A 21,291-nucleotide genomic window follows, 5' to 3' on the forward strand; every position below is an offset into this window, starting at 1 on the left:
GGATGTGGTTGCTCCCAGCTTGACCAGCTCATCACAGACCAGCCGAGGTGAGTGGTGTGGCCACGTTGCCCATGGCAGGTGCTTCCCAGAGCCTGACCTGGCCCATCACCCTGTGGGCGCTGACCTCAGATTGCAGGACCGGGGAGGCTGTGAATATACCCAGGTTGACTGACTTGCAGCAGGTCTGACTGTCTTCTGTTCCCAGAGTCCTACTTGGGCATCCAGGGCTGAGAGGGCTCATTAGGGACTCCCGCCAGGTTCTGCTGTGAGCTCTTGGGGAGACCTTGCTCTCTCCATGCAGTGAGGCCGTCCTTTACTCGCAGTGTTTGCCACTATGTCCTGCCAGGCTGGTGAGCGAAGGGCCCAGGCTGACCCCACCCTAGCACAAAGGCTCAGACCTCTTCGATCTCTTTTGCATTTTGGCCTTCTGCAACTTTTATTTAGGAAAAAGTGTCTGTTGCTCTGAAAACCTGGTTTAAAAGCCCCTGAGGCAGAAGATGTGTGAGGACCCAGCCTCCTGGGAAAGTTTTCAGGCCTTTTCTGCTCAGAGGTTGAGAAAGCTGAGCCAGAAAAGCCATCATGGAATTTAGAATGGATGTGGTGGCTGCAGGGGAAGATTCCCTCAAAGAAAGAAAACAGGAGAAACAGCAAAGCCATGGAGCCCTTGGGTAGGCTCAGCCCCAGTATCCCCATCAGAACCTGGTGGGTGGAGGGGCTGGGCTGAGGCTGCCTGGATGTGGGTCCAACCCTGTAACTCTGCTCAGGAGCATGACTCCTGAAGGCCCTTCCATCCCCAGGAAGGATCTGTCTGGTGCCTGAGGCCAGAGGGGGCTGGCAGATTCTCTGCTGGGGGTACAGGGTTAATGGTTAAGCTGACTGGTCTTCCCTGGGGAGGAGGTTAATGTTTGAATGCTAAGAGAGGCACAGGAAACGCCACTCACCAAGCTGTCACCAAACTCGGCACACTTATCACAGATAAAAAATTAACTCCTCAGCTATTCTGGGCTAGGTGACCAAGGCCTTCCCAGCATTTCCTGGGAGCATTTCAGGGTCACCCTAATAGCTGCATGGCCTGCCTTACTGGGCTATTTATTACTCTGTTTTCAGAAGCTGATACCCCCTCAGAGCTGGCTGGTGGCAGGGCTCTGCCTCACCCTAGGGAGGAATGTTCCAGAGACAGAGGGGTGGCAGGAAAGGTGTGGGCTTAGTGGTTGGACAGACCTGGGCAGGTGCACTGCTCTGTCACTTAGGGGCTGTGTGACCTTGGGCAAGACCCCGATCCTCTCTGGGTCTTCATGTCCTTGCCTTCAGAGTGGGGACTCACCATCCCCTTTTCCTCTTCTCTTTGCCAGTGGGCTCCCCACTCCCAAAGAACATGGGCTGCCTTCTAAAGGGTTAGGGGGTCAGTGTGCCTTTTAATTGAGGTGAAATTCACATGATATTAACCATCTTATTGAACAGTTCAATAGCATTTGGTGCATTCACAGGGCAACCACCACCTCTATATAGCCCCGAGCATTCTCATCTCATCACCCCAAAATAAAACCTGTACCCATCGCTCCTCATCTCCCTCCTCCCTCTGCCCTACCCCTGGCAACCGTACATCCACTCCCTGTCTCTGTGCATTCACTGACTCTGTTCATTACGTACGAATGGAGTCCGTGACCTTTGAGTCTATCTCCTTTCACTAATGTTTCCAAGGTTCATTCATGTAGTGGCATGTATCAGTGTGTCTTACATGCTGGCCTTTAATGCAGTTTCTCTAACAAACGTTCCAGGTCCTTTTCTGGATTCTCCTGGCCCCTGATGGCCTCTGGCAGACAAACACCCTGGGACAACCCTCACCCTACCCAGAGCTCACCTCTCCCTATCCTTTCTTTGCCACAGCTGACCTTGGCTCATTTTTCAGAAACAAGAAACTTACATTTATGTAGCACTTTAGACATTTTTTTTTTTTTTTAGTTCTTAAAGCAACCCATGCAGTTAAGTATGATTACCATCCCACTTCACAGATGAGGAAGTTGAGGCTCTTAGAGGCACAGGATCACCCAGTGCTGAAAGAGGACTCTCAGCCCACATCTTTTGACTGCAAATCCTGAGGATTGTTTATTTTGCTATCCAGACTGAACTGTGAGTGACTGATATTCTCACTCTCCCCAAGAAGATTTGCATTTGAGAAAAAAAAAAATAGAGGAAGAGAGAGACTGTTGGTGCCAATTAATGTCTAATTTGAGTGAGAGATAGCGTGAAAGGAAGCGTTTCAGCTGGAGGAGGAAGAGCTTGTGGGTGGTGGAGGAGGGCTCTGTGGGGCCAGTGCAGTCTGTACAGTCTGGGGAGGAGGAGGCTCAGGATCCGTGCTCACAAGCTCAGAAGCACTTGCTTGGGCAAGCCTCTTGGAGGGAGAAGAACCAACCTGCCCCAGGGAAGCAGCACCCAGCCTCCCACTCAGAGGGTCTGATTCTCATCCAGTGCAGCCTCCTAACTGCATGACCCTCTCTGCTTGGATTCTGCAGTAGTGGAGAGCTCACTACTCCCCAAGATAGTTCATCCCAAGGAACAAATAGCTTGTGCTTCTCGGTTTAAAGAGAAGCACCCCAGAGACTCTGTTGTGCCTGCCTCCTGTGCTGTGCTTTTTAATGCCTTTGCCTCCTGGGCCTCCAGTTCCTCTGACCCCACCCTGACCACCTCTGTGTGTGGTCCAGCCATCACACGCAGGGCAAAACAGTTCCTGACCTAAATACTGTAGGTCAGGTCATTTGCACGGCCGAGGAGACCTCCTTAGGGTGCCCTTGGAGTGGGCTGAGGAAGGCAGAGGGGGCTTGATGAAGCCAGGAAACCGGCTGTTGGTTGTGCTTGTCTGGATGTGTCCCCATAGCCATTTCCCCTCTGGGTTTTCCCACTGTCTGGGGCAAATGGGCAGCAGGGCCCTTGAGCTTCTTTCAGGAACCTTCTGTTCCCTTCTCATCACATCACTCTTGTCTCCCTAGTCTGAGTGAAGTCTTGCTCTGTTTCTGTTTTTTCAGAATTATGATTGCAAGGTTTTCTTGCAATCAAGAAAATCAAAATTATGATTTTCTCAAGAATTATGATTGCACCAGAATTCCTCTTTATCCTCCTGCCCTGGGGGCCCTTTGGAAACAGGTCAGGGAGATTGTAAGTTTTCCTCCTTCTGGGAGGCTGTGAACCAGTAGTCTGAGAAGGAAGGAGAGAAAAAAGGGAAAAAAATGCCAGGAGGAAAAAAAGATCCACTGCACACACACATCATTTACTTCCCACCAAAATTCTAAGGGGGCATTATTTTATAAATGAGACCAATTTTATAGATGACGAAGGTGGGGATCATACATGTAAGTGGTGTGTTCAGAGCTCACTCTATCCCCACCACACTTCACCTCAGCCCAGGACCCCACGCTCTGCCGCGGGCACTGGGCAGGCACCCCCTGCTGCCCACATGGCGTTAGTGGCCTGATGCTTTGTTTCCCTACTTGAACTTTCCCCAGTCTTCCCTCCCATCCCCTCCAGCCAGGTGGTCAGTGTTGACAGGTGACCTCAGAGATGGTAGAGGGTCAGGGGAGTCCCTGGGCCCTGCTTGCCTCACAGCAGCCCTGCCCTCCCTAGTGGCTCAGTGACAGTAGATCTACTTACAAAGCTCCTCCATCTCTTACCTCATGGGTCTCCCTCAACCCCGACTCAGGCAATGAGCTTTGCATCTCTGGGTCTAAAACTCCTAGCCCTCCCCTAACCCGGTGACCCCAGTTTTGTGCTAGAGCCCAGGGGAGGCCAGACCAGGATGCCATGCCACCTCTCTTTCATGCTCCACCTGTGCAGCCATCCCTCACTTGGAGCAGGAGCCTGTAGGGTGTGGGGTCCAAGACCCTCCATTCACACCCTGGAGCAGTGCAAACGGGGTCCCTGCAAGCAGCCAGGAGGCCACTCTGTTCCCTGCTCCCCCGGCCATAGGCCTTCCAGCCCACCTGCACCAGGCACCATCTGTACTGTGGTCTCCATAGTATTTTTTTTCCTTTATATCAATGGGTTGACTCTTTTTTTTCATCATGCTGTGCATTAGATCTTAGACTTACTCATCATATATGGCTTCCCTGGTGTCTCAGTCAGTAAAGAATCTGCCTGCAATGCAGGAGACCTGAGTTCAATCCCTGGGTCAGGAAGATCCCCTGGAGAAGGAAATGGCAACCCACTCCAGTGTTCTTGCTTAGAGAACTCCATGGATAGAAGAGCCTGGTAGGCTACGGTCCATGGGGGTTGCAAGAGTCAGACACGACTTAGCAACTAAACCACCACCATCATATATAACTCCAACTCTGTAATCTTTGACCAACCTCTCCGTCTTCCCCCCAGCACCCGCCCCTGGTAACCACCGGTTCTATTCTCTGCTTCTATGAGGTTAACTTTTTTGGATTCCGCATACCAGTGAGATGATAACAGTATTTGTCTTTCTGTGTCTAGCTTTTTTCACTGAGCACAATGTCTTCTAAGTTCATCTGTGTTTTCACACGTGGCAGGATTTCCTTTTTAAAGAATTTAAAATATTTCGGCTGAATGATATTTCATCGTGATTTTCTTTATCCGATTCATCCTTTGATGGGCACTAAGGTTGCTTCCATGCTTGGGCTGTGGCAACAGTGCTGCAGTGAACATGGGCTGCAGATAGCTCTTGAGACAGGGATTTCATTTCCTTCGAATGTGTATCCAGTAGTGAGATTGCTGGATCATTTGGTGGCTCTATTTTAATTTTTTTGAGGAAGCTCCACTGTTTTCCCCAGTGGCTATACCAACTTACATTCCCACCAACAGTGCATGAGGGTTCTCTTTTTTAAACTGACTTTTTTTTTTAACTTCAGTCAGTTCAGTTCAGTCGCTCAGTCGTGTCCGACTCTTTGCGACCCCATGAATCGCAGCGTGCCAGGCCTCCCTGTCCATCACCAACTCCCGGAGTTCACTCAAACTCACGTCCATTGAGTCGGTGATGCCATCCAGCCATCTCATCCTCTGGCGTCCCCTTCTCCTCCTGCCCCCAATCCCTCCCAGCATCAGAGTCTTTTCCAATGAGTCAACTCTTCGCATGAGGTGGCCAAAGTATTGGAGTTTCAGCTTTAGCATCAGTCCTTTCAATGAACACCCAGGACTGAACTTAGCCTCATCCTAAACAGCAATAACTACAAAATCATGGCTGTGATATACTTGTTGTATAACCTTTTAATGCATATTAACTTGTTTTTTAAAAGGTGTAACTATTAAAATTAAAAGTGTTCAACCGTGTACCAGCCACCAGAGCCTACCAGTGAGACGGGCTCCTCACATGCGGGACCAGGTCTGTTCCAGTGCTGAACCTGTCCTGACAGCAAGGCCAAGGCTGGGAGAGGATGGCCATGTCACAGGGCTTGGGACATGAGCAGTACCATGTGGAGTTAGCGTCCAGGCCTGCTGCCACCAACGGTCAGCCTGGAGGTGGGATCCTAGCTGCTGTCACCCTGTCTGTCACTTTGCCTCTTGGGGCCTGGGTTCCTCATCTCTGCTTTGGGGCAGTGACCCTACTTGACCCCTGCATTGTACAGCGCCAGCCTGGACAGCCCCTTCCCAGCCTTTTCTTCCCCCTGGCCAATAGGAAGGATATGGGCATAAGCCAGCTGTGGGGGGACCTGTGTCCCTCTCGCTCCACCCTCCCCCCCACCAGCTGCTCCTCCCTTGCTTTCTGTCAGCACCAGGCCATTGTCCCTGTGGGCCAGACCTGACATGACCCAGCTCAGGAAGCCTGCCAGATGCCCTGGCACCCTTCCCATCTGTCTGGCTAGCCGGACGTGGGTTGGGTTGTCCGGCCTCAGGGACTCGGGCCAGTTCCCTGGCTGACCTGATCAGCCTCAGTCCTGAAGCCACTTCTCCCAAAGTGAAGGAAGAGGCTCCTTCGTGTTCCCGCAGCGGGCAGCGCCCCCAGTGCTTCTAGGAGGAAGGGCGGCTGCGTTGTAATTCTGCAGAAGTCAGAATTTGGGCGGGGCTCACCCTCCAGCCTCCAGGTGCTGTGCCGGAGTGGAGGCACACCATGCCCCTCTGTCCAGGCCCTCTCAGGACCATGTCACTGTCCCAAGGGCATCTGGGGAGGTGAGAGTCACTCAGGGGCCTGGTGAGCCACGTCCATGGTGGGAACCTGGAGGACCGGTGCCCAGACAGTGCAGAACCTTCCTGTGTACCCTGGAGAGGTTCAAGAAGAAAGAAGGTCCAGCCCGCCCTCTTTCAGTGCACACTGTGAGAGTTGGGGTGAAGGCTCTGGAACATCCAGGGGGCGTTGATATGGCCCACTTTCCTCAAAGAACTCAGACACTGGTGCTTGGCCCCCTGGAAGCTTCCACTGTCACTGTGGGAGCTCCATTAAGCCCCACTCAGTTCCTGTGGCATTCTCCTCCTCTGTCCTCTCCCCTCTTGCTCAGGGCCACAACCTCCCAGGGCTGCTCTGCCTCAGCCAGGCATCTTTCCCTAAGATACTGGGGCTGGTGCCTCTGGAGACAAGCAGGTAGGCAGAACCCATGAGGTGGCACCTGGGAGCCTGGCTGAACAGTTACCTCACAGCCCTTCCGTTTCCTGGCTGGGTGACTCCAGGTACCCACCTCCTTGCTTTATTGCTTCAGTTGTAAATGAGGGCAGATTTGGGTGCCTTGCAGCACTGTTGTGGGTTGAATGCTCTCCTGTGTGTACAGCACAGAGCGACTCCTGCTGGCATCAAGCAGAGCTGGCAAGCAGAGGATGTGGGATTCAGAAATCATGTGTGGCATCACAGCGAAAGCCCATTTACAAGGAGTGGGTGACGAGGAGGGGAACAGGGGCCAGAGACTTGGGCATTCATCCTTTCCTTAGACACTTGTTGAGTGCCTGTGCCTTGCGCAGTCCTTGTGGGCACAGGCCTCTGGCGGTCATGAATCAGACTGGATCCTGCTCTTTATATCAACTGCCTGGGGTGGGGAGCCATTTGCACCCAGGCACCAGGAGGAGCCCTGCCCCCTCCAGCCATGACCTCCCCTGGCCTCTCACAATCATCTTGGATGGGTTCCCGGAGCCCAAGGCTGGTGTGAGCCCAGAAGAAGGGGCTTCTGCAGCAGGAAGGGAGGGATGCAGTATGAAGATTCTCAAAGCAAAGCCTAATGACCACATACAGAACACCTGTAGGGAGGTCTTAGCCTGCAGATTCCTGGGACTCAGGACTATCAGAACCTCCCCAGTGACACAGATGTCCACTGCAGGATCAGTACCTCTAAAGTGGGGCAGATCGCCAGGGGGGCTTCACGTGGAGGGAACAAAAGTGTCCAGGAGGATGCTGGAACTTTGAGCCTGGTTTTATTCATGCCTGAAAAGAGACTCTTGCTCTTTATAAAAACTGGGAATTAGCCAGCTGGGTAATCCAGGGACCCCTTCAGACTGCACCTATCCACCAGTCCCTGGAGCTAAAAATTGCCCTGCAGTTCAGAGGACCCAGCTGGGTCCCCCCTCCCAATGCCAGGATGAAACAGAAAAGGACTTGGTGAGGAAGAGGATTGGGGAGGATGGCGGGAGGGAGCTGCCATTCCCTGGCACCAGTGAGTGCCAGGCTTTCCACGTGGAGATTATCTCTTCCCCTGGACAACCTCAAAAGGAAGCCATCTGTTTCCCCAAAAGAGCTGAGGGCTTGGGCAGCGAGGTGTGGTGAGGAGGATTGGAACCCAGGTCTCTGGGACTCAAGAATCTTGAGTTCTTTCTGAAGGTTGTGGGCTCCAGGGTGGTGTGTTCTGCTTTGTGTTCCCCAAACTGGGTGCAAGGTGACTGCGGACCTCACGGTTCACCTCTCTTTCCAGTGTGCTCCAGACCTTCCTGGGTGATATCCTCCCAGGTGGCATGGGCCCCCAGAAGTCTGTCACAGGAGCAGTTTCTCTGATTTTCTTCCCCTGGGATCTACTGTGGAAGAATTGTTATGTTAAATGATAATTTTTAACAGAGTATACCTGCCAAGCATCGTACTTAAGTAATGAGAGAACCAGTAATACATTAACCACTGGTTCACAGGAGAATTCAAAGTACTGTATATATAAGGCAAATAGATGCAAAACTGGCTGAAAACAATTTCATTTAAATTTTAGAGAATTGATAGTCATGCAAATGCAAAGAAAATGACAGAAATGTGGATCCCAAATGCCTTTGGACAGGACTCATTAGCATGGCCATCAGTTAGCTACAATTTATAGAGTTGTGAAATAGCTCAAAGACACAAAAGGCCAGAGAACCTCAGAATCAGGTAAACCAGAAGGCCGTGCTTAAGACAGCGCCTAGTTTTGCATTATAGACATCCAGTAATTTTTTCACGTCAGAGTCTTTCAGTTACCGGAAGTAGGCCACTGATCTGGCTCTGAGCTTCCTAGCAGCCAAACAAAACAAAGAGGAAACAACCTCAAATTCAGTGTCTATAAGGACAGATATATACTAGCTGTTCACCATAAGTTCAGCTTTGTGTTGCATTGAGACCAGATTATCCTTGGGAGGGATGTGGGGGGGGCGACACCAGGCACAGGTGCTGGGGATGTGCCAGGCTGTGGGGGTGGGGGGGCTGTGTCCACGTTGAGACGCTGTCTGATGCTGCTGCTCTTCTCGGCAGGCTGCAGGGGGCTATGGGACAACACCAGCTGCTGGCCGTCCTCTGCACTGGGACAGACAGTGGAAGTGGCATGCCCGCGGTTCCTCTGGATGCTCGTGGGCAGGAATGGTAACAACTCAGCCCGGGGGCCCAACTGGGCAGCTGTGGGGCAGCCCTCCGGGTGGGCCTTGGCCTGGAGGCACCAGGCCAAGACATCTCTGGGGACGAGAGTGAAAGGAAGGATGGGAGTGGTCCTTGCTGGCGACTGGAAGCCTTGCTTGGGGGTGTGTGGGGTGGGCTGAGTTGTCAGTGCCAAGCAAGGGTCCAGGGGGCCAAGTACCAGGGAAGGGGTAAAGGGGGCCAGGCCTGTTCCTTTCTGCCCTGTGTTCCCATTGAGGGGCTACCCTCCTTCCTTGCACATTTCTGGTCCCTTAGCACCCAGGGCCTTCACTCCAGCCCTTGTGTCTGGGTCCCACTTAGCCTGGGCTAGCCTTCCAGGACACTTACTTCCTCTGTGCCCTCTCTACTAGGCTCTGCTGATGAACTCTGCCCTCTCTGGAAGCTTCTGGTCTCCTGGGGGATCTCTCACCAGAGCAAAGCTGCAGTTTATAAGGATTTCCTTAATTTCAGACCAGGAAGTGAGGAAGTTGTCTCAGATAGGGAACACTTAGGGACTAACAGGGACTAACGCTGGACAAAACCCTGTCATGTACTAGGCATTTTTACAGATTTAAACTTCAGTTGTCACAAAACCCCTGCAAACCACAGACCTTTTCTCTCCACTTGGCTTAAAGAGGGAAAATAACAAGGTCTGAGAGCAGTTTAGCCTTGGCTTCAGGTTCACAGCTGGGAGGCGGAGAGACAGGGGCTGCAGTTTCTTCTCTTGGCCACCCAGTGTCGCTGTAGGGCTGCAGGATCCTCCCACCTGCACGGTCTCACAGAGGCGCTGCCCCGAGTTCCATGCTAGGGAGCCAGGGCACAGTTGGGGGATGAGGGTCGGCAGGGATCATCTCAGCCTGGGGCCTACTGTGCTCGTACCCAGCTGCGGGCCCAGGGAATTGGCCAGCCCAGAACCATAGGTCAGGACCAGTCCAGCCTCAAGTTACCGAGAACATTTTGTCCTCTACCTGCTCTCTGCCCATAAATCCACCTTGGGTCTGGAGTCTGAAGAAAGTCTCTTCAATAGTGTCTCGAGGGTTCCAGGGCACCCCACCCCAAGAAAGGAAGGTGTCCAGTGAGAACAAGCTGGTGCTTCAGACTCTTCCTTTTGAAAGAAGAAAAAAAGTAGAATAAACAACTGTTTCTCAGGGCACCTAATACATGGGCCCAGGCAGAATGGGTGTCTGTGTGGCTGGGAAACCACAGGCTAGATTATGTACCCAGATACTTGTGTGTCTGTGCTGGAGCCTAGAATATTCCATCTAGGATGCATTCCTTTGATTCTTAAGAGGGCCCTGGTCTTCCAGTATTTCTTCTTTAAAAGCACACTTCCTGAGTGGGGTCAGGCCTTGGCTTTCTTTCCCTTCTGTCTTGATGGGGGATGGGAGCCTTATAGCAGCAGAGATTCCTAACCTGATGAGGCTTTTGAGAGTCAGATAAAAGCTTTGACCTGGCTCTTCCCTGGACTGCTGGCGTGTGCATGCACACACAAACACACATTTGCACAAAAATACTGACTGTACTTTTGGGGACCCTTGAAGTGTTTACTGACCTGAACCTGGGTCAGAACCCCTGACATATTAGGAATTAAACTCAGGGGGAGTGGATGGGAGCCCGTGGGAGCCCACCCCTTGTCTCCTCTGTGGTTCTACTAAGAACCATGTCAGCAGAGGGCACCTGGCCTGCATCTCATGCAGTGTTGTCGTGGGAATCCTGCTGGGTCAGTGAAGAGAGGCGTCCAGACAGACAGTCCAGCCTCCAGGGATACACTGTCTGATAACCACTTCTGGATTCCAGGGAGTAAGTGTGCTTTTATTTCAGTTTCTTGTCCAACCAGCCGCCCTTTGACCACCATTTTTTTCTCTCTGACAAGCTAGCTTTCTTGATTTAATAACAGAAAGCTTCCACTCATCTCCTGAATTCCAAGACTCCAGGCCCCACCATTTCTGGTCTAATTTAGAAAGGCCAGAGGCAGAAGGGAAGTAGCCCTATGGCGCCCTCTCTGTGTCCAGCACCAGCCTGGGTTTCCTGCCCCGTCCTGCAGTGTAGGTGGTTATTCCTATTTGGTACAGAAAAGTGACGCACATAAGGGCATGCAGCAACCAAGAGCCAGTGCTGGGTTTCAAACTCAGATTCTTGACCCGTGCTCCAGGTTTCCTGAGCTGTCATAGACCTGGCATGCCTAGAGCCCAAATGCCACGGTCTCCTGCTAGAGTTGCCTCTGGGATCTCAGGGAGGGGGCAGGAAGGAGGGTGGGACAATGACGGCCCACATTGTGGCTGGGCTCTGTTGCCCAATTCTGGGCCTTGGTTTTCTTATCTGTGAGATAGGCCAGCAAAACCTCCCTCAGAGGAGTGCCATTAGGATCAGCAGTTTAACATAGTGGCTAGTTCTAGAAATGGCCACCATGTTTCTCCAGCTGAGTGGAATCTGTTTGGTCCTAAACCCTGAGAGACAGTGGCCTAGACCATGGGTCCAGTCAGAGAGAAACACACCAGGCCCAGCTCGGGTGGCTGGGGAGCCTGACAGGATATTGACTGGCGCAAAAGGAGCAGCAGGACTCCTTTGTTCAGAGCTGGGGTCAGCCCCCTGCAGCAGCCAGACCTGGGGACTGGAACTCGGCCCCCCTTGGTAGCCCAACGTGGAGGATGCAGCCGAGCCAGTCACTGCAGGCAGGGAAGCTCCCCGCACGGCTTTCCCAGACTTCTGTCTTGGCTTGGCAGCTCTTCTACCCCAGTCTTCAGGCTCTTGCTCTAAAAAGCTCCTCCTGGGTAAGCTCTTCCCTCTTCCCTTGTGAAAACGTTTAGAGCGGGCCCTTCCTCCTCCCTCATTTGTTCTCCTAGCCAGCCAGCCTACAGATGTTTCATGAGCAAGGGCTCTGGGGAGGCAGGCTCTAGGGAGCCCCTGGAATCTCTGGGAGGGGAGGCAGGGGAGCCACGGTCACTTCTGTGTGAGAAGTGCACACTGCAGGCTTGAGAGACAGAGAGGGCTGCAGTGATCTTGTGGTTTATAGTACAGAGAAGCACCAAAGAGAGGCTCCCTGGGAGGTTATGTGTGTTAGCTCTGCTGATTTTCAGACACTGGGGAGCAGGGTGTGAAGTTATATATAAAGTAGAACTTCTGGGACTTCCCTGGTGGTCCTATGGCTAAGACTCCACACTCCCAGTGTGGGAGGAACGGGTTTGATCCCTGGTCAGGGAACGAAGATCCTGCATGCTGCACGGCCAAATAAATAAATAAATAGAACTTCTTAGCGCAGGAGTAGAACCAGGAGCCTGTAAAAAGTTACCAACCGGGCAGATTTCTCTGACGCACTCACCCATTAGATGGCTGTCCCTGATAGCTCAGTTGGTAAAGAATCCGCCTGCAATGCAGGAGACCAGACCTGGGTTTGATCCCTGGGTTGGGAAGATCCCCTGGAGAAGGGAAAGGCTACCCACTCCAGTATTCTGTCCTGGAGAATTCCAACCCATGGGGTTGCAAAGAGTCAGCTGCAAAGACTGAGTGACTTTCACTTTTCAGGGCCTGGGAGCAGAAGAGCAGAGTAAGAAAGGGATTAGCACAAAGCCTGCAGCTAAGAATATAGGCCTGAGCCCCGGGGGTCAAATCCTGTGTTCTACGTTAATGGGAGTGTGGTCTTGAGCAAGTTCTTTAACCACCGTGTGCCTCAGTTCTCCTAGCTATAAAACAGGTGTAGGATTTTCATGTCACAATACCTTTTACTATAAAAGTAACAGTGCCGACCTCATAGTCTTGTTAGGATTGAATGAGTTAATACCGCTCACATGCTTAGAGCAGTGCCTGGCATATAGCAACAACTGTGTATTGTTATAGTAGAGCATGAGGTTTTATAACTGAATAAACACACGGTTATTAGTGTGAGGTCAGTGTTGTTTGGTTTGGGGTGTGTAACCTGCTGTTCTTAAGCACTGCATACGGCCTCTCTCATCATTGGAGGCATTGCCATGCCTGCCAGAGGAAGGTTTTATTATTCTCTGAGGGGCACCCAGGTAGCTGAGCAGTGACCCTGGAAGTTGTGCTGGGCCTGGGGCCTGGGACATGTGTCAGTCACCTCCCTCGTTGTGGAGCCTGGTGCCTGGCACAGGGCGTGTGGGGCGTGGGGTGTGGGTGAGGCAGTGGGGGCCCCGGGGGAGATGAGCAGTGCTCAGAGGCAGGGGGGCTAACGGTTCAGGGCCCACCAGGTTTGCAGGTCAAGTGATCCAGAACCGCGGCTCTGTGTCTCGCATGCACACGTGCATCCCCACTCGGGCTGTCTGCCCACACCTGTCCTGCCACTTTTCCGGACTGACTCTTTCAAAGCCTTCAAGGGTGAACTGAGCAACTGGAGCTGCCCTGTGTGGTTCGGAGAAACGGACAGAGTGACAGAAGGAAGCTCCCTCCACCTGTAACTAAGGTGGGCAAGGCACCCAGAAACCTGGCCATCAGTCCGTCCCTCCGCTCACCACAGGATGCTTGGTCCCCACAGGTTCCATGTTCCGGAACTGCACACAGGGCGGCTGGTCAGAAACCTTCCCCAGACCTGACCTGGCCTGTGGGGTCAATGTGAATGACTCCTCCAACGAGAAGCGGGTAAGCCTGCCATGCCTCCCTGTGGGGTGGAGGTGCCTGGGGAGATAGAGTGAAGCTGGCCCAGGGCTAGGTCAGGTGACCCGGGGCTGCCCTTCTTAGCCCCACACCCTCCCAGCTCTCTGTCCTGGCCCACCAGCCTCGAGGGGATGTCCCTGAGGACCGTGGCACAGTGAGAACTGCCATGTGCCATGGGGACGCTGCAGCCAGGTTGGCATGAAACCCAAAAAGCAGTGACTGGGGCTAACTGCTTGGGCCAGTAATGAGTCTGAACTTGCCCTGTGGCCTTGGTGGGGGTGGGGAGGATGTAGCCTCTCTGTGGGTCAGTTTCTCCATCTGGAAAATGGGGTGAGTAATAGTCCTGAGCTTGTCAGGAGGAGCAGAGTGAGCCCTGGAAGTGCTGGGAAGGGTGAGAAGCCACAGCACCTGCTCACAAAGGTCCCTTCTCAGAGGAGACTCAGGCTCCAGGAGGCAGGAGCATGCAGCTGCAGGCAGACCTGGTTTAAGAGAGGAGGCTGGCGTGTGGGCGCCCTGAAGAGGCCATTCGGTTCAGAGTCCTTCCTGAAGGAGATTGGATGGGGGATGGTAGTGGGGGATGGAGTTCCTTCTCTCCCAGGGCTTATCATCCAATTAGGGAAGATATGCGAGGTCTTCAGATCCAGGTGGAATAATTTAATAGGGATTACCCATGGTCTTAGAGGGCCAGTGGATGGGCCCAGACCTTTGTAGATTTCCGTCTCTGTCTCTGACCTATGTGAAAACAGGAGGCTTATGTGGATCACATTTGTAAAGTCCATAAGATTCAGAAGGATCACATGTATAATGGATGGCAGGATGGAGGTTCAGAAGGATGCGTAGGCTGCAAGTGACAGAAACTTCCAAGGGGCTTCATAAGCTAATGTGGCTCATATAACTAGGATGCAGGGGATGGGCATTGGGCGCTTGTAATGAAGCAGCACCCCAAAGCCACTCAGGACGAGGATTTTTCTCTCTTCCTGCTAGCCTGGTGACTTACCCCGGGGCTGGGATCCTGTTGTCATGTGTGTGCCGATGACGGCAGCCGCAGATTCCCAGTCCTGCTTGTCCAGGAGGAGGGACAGCCTGACCTCTCTGGCTAACTTCAAGAAAGCTTCATACGCAAACAGCCAGTAAGCCCGTTCTCACATCTCACTGACCCAATGTGACTTGAGCCTGTCCACCTCTGCACCTTTCCTGGCAGAGGGATGGGACACACGCATGGCTTGAACCAGCAGTTCTCAAACTTTTTGGCCTCAGAACCCTTTTATACCCTTAGGAATTACTGAGAACCCTAAAGAGCTTTTGGTTTTGTGAGTTTTCTCTGTTGAAGCCACACTTAAGAACTGTTGGCTAACATTAGTCAGCTGGATAAAAACAAAGGCCAGGGCCAGAACTATGATATTCATGGCTGGGTTGAAACTCTAAAATGCCAGAGAAGGCGCAGAGATTTAACCAAGATAAATGCAAAGTTCTGGACTTAACTGAGAAAATTAATTGCCCAAAAATAGTAAAAAAAAAAAAAAAAAAGACCTACTATAACTTTAGCTCATGTAAAAAAATATTAGAATCCCTAAGATTGGTATAAGTTTTTCCAGACCATGGGATATACTGGTCCCTGATGCCAGACCACAGACAAGCACAGGCTTTGTCTTTTTTCTTTTTGGCTGTGTGGCTTGTGGGATCTTAGTTCCTCAACCAGGAATTGAACCTGGGCCCTTGGCAGTGAAAGTGTGGAGTCCTAACCACTGCCCTGCCAAGGAGTTCCCCACAAACTTAGTCTTTTATGCTGAGAATTGAATCATCCTTTCTGAGTGTGAAAATGTCTTTTTATCTTTTAATCAAATGATTGTGAAAGTATGTATTTACTGATTGTCTTTTTGCAACTTCCTGACTTGGCATGCACCAGTTGCCAACAGGGACTCAGATTAGCAGAAAGACCAGGCAAAGCTGCCACGTGGGTACATAAAGCTGACTTTCTTTACCCGGAGCAGAGGTTCGAAAACTACGGCCCTTGGGCCAAATCCAGCCTACCACCTGCTTTTGCAAGTAAAGTTTTATTGAAACACAGCCACATCCATTTGCATTGCAGGGGCTGAATTGAATAGTTGCAAAAGAGATGGAATGTTTAAGCTTACATGTTTGCTGTGTGTCCCTTTATGGAAAATGTCTGCTGTCTCCTAATGTAGAGGATGGAGAAGGACAGGACCCAGTCAGGACACACAGCAAAGAGACAGGTAGCCTCATCCAGGACTGATGGCAGCAAGGCTTCCTTCTGGACCCCTAGCCCTCTGGGGGCAGGTGTTACAGAGGTTGAGGGCACTGAGGTCACGTCTGGCTTCGGGGGAACAGGGCTCTTTTGGGGTCAGATCTTGAAGACAAAGGCAGAGCTGGCTGGGATGTCCTGAGGGTCACCTGGCAGACAGTAACCCAGCCACAGGACAGCATGGGATACTCAACCTGGACCCTCCACACTTGTCATCCATGCCTCCTCGCGCTGCCACAGGGTGACCCACTGCTCCTGACCCAGGACTGCAAAACCAGGTGTCTCCTGAGTGAGCTGATACCCTCAGCTCTGAGGTGTGTCCCGCACATGGCAAGATCCTAGGGATGGCACATCAGTCTCCAGATTTTTGACATTTCACTACTCTTTGAAATCCTAAAGGCTAGGAACCATTAACCCAATGCAACCTGCTGCCCTCTTGCTTCCCCGCACTCATTCCTGAGAGGTGGCTCCTGGCTTCTGGAATTGCAGTCACCTCAGTGGGGAAGGGCAGTGTCACATGGTAGCTAACCTGTAAAAAGTCCCCTTTGCTGTCAGAAGAATTTTGGTCCCTCTGAGTCAAATCTACTTTCTGATAACTTCTGCCCTTTCTGGAGCTTACGATTCAGTCTTACCCTTTTATACATCAATCATTTTAATACCCTTCTTCCCTAAGTTTGTTTCCTTCAGGATGTGGTGCACTCAAGTATTTTAATGCACTCTTCAGATGACATGGCCACCCCCCTCCGGAAATGCTCCAGTTCATTAATGTTCCTCTTCAAATAACATACCCAGGCCTGGAACACTCCAGACATTCCAATGTGGCTTGCTGTTCCACAGCACTCCATTAATGAAACCGAGAAGAGGCCTAATTGTTCTAGCAGCTACCTCATGCCTCATACTTCATAGTATGGAACAGTCTCAGACTGCTGACTCAGGCTGAACAGTGGATAATGGGGTAGAGGGTGAAGACGGAGAAAATTAACAAGGACTGAGTGTCTTCTAAGGGCCAGGCATTGTCTAGATACTCTACCTGATACCACATCTGCTCTTCCAAAAAGCCTGCACGGTGGATATTATCTCCATTTTACAGATGAGGAATCTGAAGCTCCCAGAGAAGTTTAGTGATTTGCCTAGGGTCACACAGAACTCAAGTGATTTGCCCAGGACTGGTGAGTAGTAGTAGTCCTAGGTTTGGAACCCTTGTCTCTTGACTCTGAAGCCTTTCTGTGTTCCCTCTGCATACACTTCTTTAACACCATGGAGTGTGGGCCACTCAAACCTCAAGGTCATTTTTGTATAAACGCCTGTCAGATTTCCTCAATAGTATCTGTGTGATAGTGTTTTCTTGTTACCCTTTCCTTCTAGTTACAAAACAATACTTAACACTGAAGAAAAGTGAGAAGTACAGAAAAAAATACAAATGAAAATAATGACTGTATCCACCAGTTTGTAATCCAAAGTTAATCACTAATAATATCTAACACAACTCCTTACAATCTTGTTTCTGTGAATGTGTGAGATTGAACCACCTGAGATGACCAATATTCAATCTTTTTTGGTCTTCAAAAAAGGGAAGAGTCATACAATTCAACAACACTTTTCTTTGCATAAAGCAGAAATCACACTGTACCTGTAAAATGTGTATTCTGCCTTTTCACTTAGCATTATGTTATGTCCTGACATCTTTTGAAACTCTTGATAAGTAGCATTTTAATATAGCCTAATTTTGAAATAATTTGAATTTAAAAGAATTTAGTTAACTATTCTGTTGTTGGGCATTTGCATGCTTTTCATTAAAAATAGTTCTGTGATAAACATCTCTCTATATAAATATGTTTTTATATTTCTGATAATTCTTAGAATTAATTCCTAGAGGTAGAAGGGAAATCAGAAGGAATGCTTGTGGTTTTTGATCTGTGCTACTTTCCAGAGAGACTGAGCCAATTTTCACTCCCTCTGTACCCTCATCTGAGGCTTCCCTGGTGGCTCAGTAGTAAAGAATCTGCCTGCAATGCAGGAGACCAACTGCAATGCAGAAGACATGGGTTCGATCCCTGGATCAGGAAGATTCCCTGGAGGAGGAAATAGCAGTCCACTCCAGTATTCCTGCCTGGGAAACTCAATGGGCAGAGAAGCCTGGTGGGCTACAGTCCATGGGGTCACAAGAGTCAAACATGACTTAGCAACTAAACCACCACCACCATGTAAGCTCACCTACATAGAATATTAGTACTTTTGAATATTAGTTAATTTGGTTGGTAAGAAGAAAAAAATGGTATGGCATTATTGCTTTACTCTTTATTTCTTTGGTTCTTTTAGAGACTGTTGTACAATTTATTTTTTGAACCTAAAAAATACAGGTCTTTACATTTATTCCTATGTACATCATTCCACTCCATTGAGATGTTGAGTCAAAGCTGAGCCAGTAGAGTGTAGTGGCTGCTGAATAAGCCAACGACTGCCTGGCTGCATTAACAGGAGTGCAGTGTGTAGAACAGGGATTGCCGTGTATAAACCGGGTCCCACTCTACTTCTCCCTGGTCAGACAGTACATCTGTAGCTTTTCAAGTGTCTGGTTCAGGGTGTCTTGTTTAAGAAGGACATTCACAAACTGTAGCGTATTAATTGGGGGAAATGGTGGTGGGTAATGGAAAGAGATTAAAGACAGGGAATACTGAATGCTGAGTAAGCGGGGAACAGTTGGGCAGAAGAGCTGTATTCCGAAAGGACAAACCTCTCTGTAGCATCTTTGTCACTCTCCTATAAGTCTAAAGCTATTCTACCGTGAAAAAGTTATTTTTAAAATAATGATGAAAAAAATGGGATTTCCCTGGTGGCTCAATGGTTAAGACTCTGTGCTTCCACTGCAGGGGGCACAGGTTTGACCCCTGATCTGGGAACTAAGATCCCACATGCCGCACAGTACGATCTAAATAAATTAAATAAAGATACTTAAAAAAATGATGAAAAAAATAAAATAATGATAGGCTTTAGGTGTAAGACAGATTCATTTTATTTGCAGTGACTCCAGAAGCAGAAAAGTGACCAACAGGTACAATTTAAAAGTAATAGATTTTAGATTCATTTGAGAAAAAAAATCTAATACTTTGCACTATTGTATACCCAGTGAATTCCTCAAGAACCAGTGAAGACACCATCCAAAGCAGAAAAGGGACCAATAGGTACAATTTAAAAGTGGATTTTAGATTCATTTGAGAAAAAAAATCTAATACTTTGCACTGTTGTATACCCAGTAAAGACACCATCCCTGGAGGTATTCAAGCAAAGACTTGAATCCAGGGTGGCAATCAGAGGCCTTGTGTGTGGGGTAGAAGTTTGAACTAGCATCAGGTAATGCCCAAAGTCTTTTCCCAAGCCAAGATATCATGCATCTATGAATTTGTGTCCTTGGGGTATGAACAGAATAGCAGTCAGAGTTGAAGGGGTTCCAGCCGCCTGGAGCAGGTGAAAGGGCAGATTCAGCCGGTGGTAGGTGCTGACACAGGCCTCTCTTTGCAGTACGAGTACCTGCTGAAGCTGAAGATCATGTATACCGTGGGCTACAGCTCCTCCCTGGTGATGCTCCTGGTTGCCCTAAGCATCCTCTGTGCCTTTCGGTAAGAACAGGTACCAGCTCCCCATCTCCCTAGCCTTCCCCAGGCACAGAACTTTGGGTCTCTTTTATTTGCTCAGACCAGAGAAGGGAAGGTCTGGTGGGCCACTTTGTCTTCTCTAGATCTAAAGCTTGCCTGTGGCAAAACACTGAAGTTTCTGTGACCTCCTTCATCCCTTCATTCATTTGACATTTACTGAACATCACTAAGAACTTACGGTGCTGGTTGCTTTAAATGTATTATTTCTAATGTTCACACAATGTAAGAGATAGGTATCACCCTCATTTTACAGATATACTAGCCAGACTCATGTTTGCAAGAAACAGAAATCCATCTTAAAACATCTTAAGAAAAGCAAAGGTGACCTGAAGCATTTAACTGACAATTTCAGGGGCATCTGGCTTCAGGTGTGTCTAGGTGCTCAAAGGTATGAGCAGAACTAGGTCTGTCTCCTACCATTGCTTTGCCCTGCATTGGCTTCAGGCAGGCTTTATGCAGGGACAGTAGAGACAACCACCAGCAGCTGCAGAGGCACCTTCTACTAGCTCAGCAACACCAGGGCAGGGAGACCCCTTTCTCCATTAGTTGCAATGAAAGTCCTGGGAGAGCAGGCTTGGGTCACGTGCCCAGCCCTGGGCCAATCACTACAGCCAGGTGAGGAGTGCTCTGATTAGTCAGGTCTCTCATGAGGGTGGGAGTGCATTTGTCTGTACCCAGAGCTGGAATGGGTACCCCATATGAGAGCCTGGTTCCTGCAGGGAAGGAGGGGAACAGGTGACAGCCTTCTGCCCCTACCACAAGGGGACACCTAGGCTTTGGTTGGTGAAAGCCTTGCTGAACTAGGTCGTGTAGCTGAAAAGAGGCGGAGCCTGGATCTGATTTCTCCCCACAGCCTGTGTACTTTCTGTGCCACATGCCCCCTTCCCCACCCTCCCTTCTAACAATTCTGGGAGCTTCAGGAGGTGGTCGAGGCAGAATCAAATCTCACTCTTATAATCTCAGCTTTTTTTTTTTTTTTTTCAATTGCAGCATGAAACAGAGTAGGCTGGCCACTGGGGGTCTGGGCTCTCATTCAGTTCTGCCAACAGGGAAATTCATAGAGATGCCACGTCCAGTACCTGGGTTTCCCTGGTGCATGGGGTAGGGGGTGGGGGTGCTGAGCTGAACCCTCCGGCTCTGCCACCTATGGCCCTGCATTCTCTTTCTCCAGGAGGCTCCACTGCACCCGCAACTACATCCACATGCACCTCTTTGTGTCCTTCATCCTGCGCGCCCTGTCCAACTTCATCAAGGATGCTGTACTCTTCTCTTCTGACGATGCCACCCACTGCGATGCCCACAGGGTAACATGCCCACATGGCCCATGGTGTGGCCAGGCCTGCCTGCTTCCCCCCAGCCCCATTCATTGAGGCTGGATTTAATGCCTAGAATCAAAGGGGCCAGCACTGGGGCTGGAATAGGAGGTTCAAGGAGTCCCATGTCCCCACACGTGCAGCCGGGGACTCCTATGAAGGCAGTTTGCTGAGAAGCCAATGGGGCTACTGTTCAACTTCCAGTGTCCCGGAGTGGATCAGCCTCTCTGGGTATTAGACACATAGCAAGGCTCCTCCTTCCTCTACTCCTGCCAAGTCCCAAATGTAGACAGATGACAGAAGTCTAGAGATGGTTGGGATTGTAGAAAGAAAAAGGTGGACAGGTCTGCATCTGCATGCCCAGATGTGCAGCAGAACATAATCTCACCCTCTTCCTCCTCCTGAACACGCAGAGGAGTCTTCATTCATTGCAATATCACTCTGTGTATCAGTTGAGAATCTCTTCTGCTGTACGTAACATAAAACTATACATCAGTGGCTTAAACAGCTGGGGGTTGTGCCCCACAGAAGCAGTCCACAGATGGGCAACCCAGAGCTGGCACAGTGGCTCCTTGCCACAATGAACACAGTCCTTTTCCCTGTTTGCTCTGCCAGTTTTGATCCCATGCTTTATACTGTGTGTTAGCAATATGACTGCTGCAACCCCACACGTCACATCTATGTTTC

General features: G+C 50.3%; 1 protein-coding gene across 2 annotated transcripts in view; it reads left to right on the plus strand.

Moving 5' to 3' along the window:
• The window catches only part of SCTR (secretin receptor), a 75,163-nt gene that overhangs the window by 28,536 nt on the left and 25,336 nt on the right, over nucleotides 1–21,291 (plus strand). For both annotated transcript variants that reach the window (XM_086349741.1, XM_086349732.1), the window contains exons 3-6: nucleotides 8,633–8,740; nucleotides 13,257–13,360; nucleotides 19,158–19,255; nucleotides 20,463–20,595. In XM_086349741.1, coding sequence (XP_086205867.1) covers nucleotides 8,633–8,740; nucleotides 13,257–13,360; nucleotides 19,158–19,255; nucleotides 20,463–20,595 — 443 coding nt within the window. The remainder of the gene's footprint in view (nucleotides 1–8,632; nucleotides 8,741–13,256; nucleotides 13,361–19,157; nucleotides 19,256–20,462; nucleotides 20,596–21,291) is intronic.

The sequence above is a fragment of the Bos grunniens genome, chromosome 2 (genome assembly GCF_055505025.1).
Source record: "Bos grunniens cultivar Pamir isolate PY7600 chromosome 2, Bosgru_T2T1.0, whole genome shotgun sequence".
Lineage (NCBI taxonomy): Eukaryota > Metazoa > Chordata > Mammalia > Artiodactyla > Bovidae > Bos > Bos grunniens.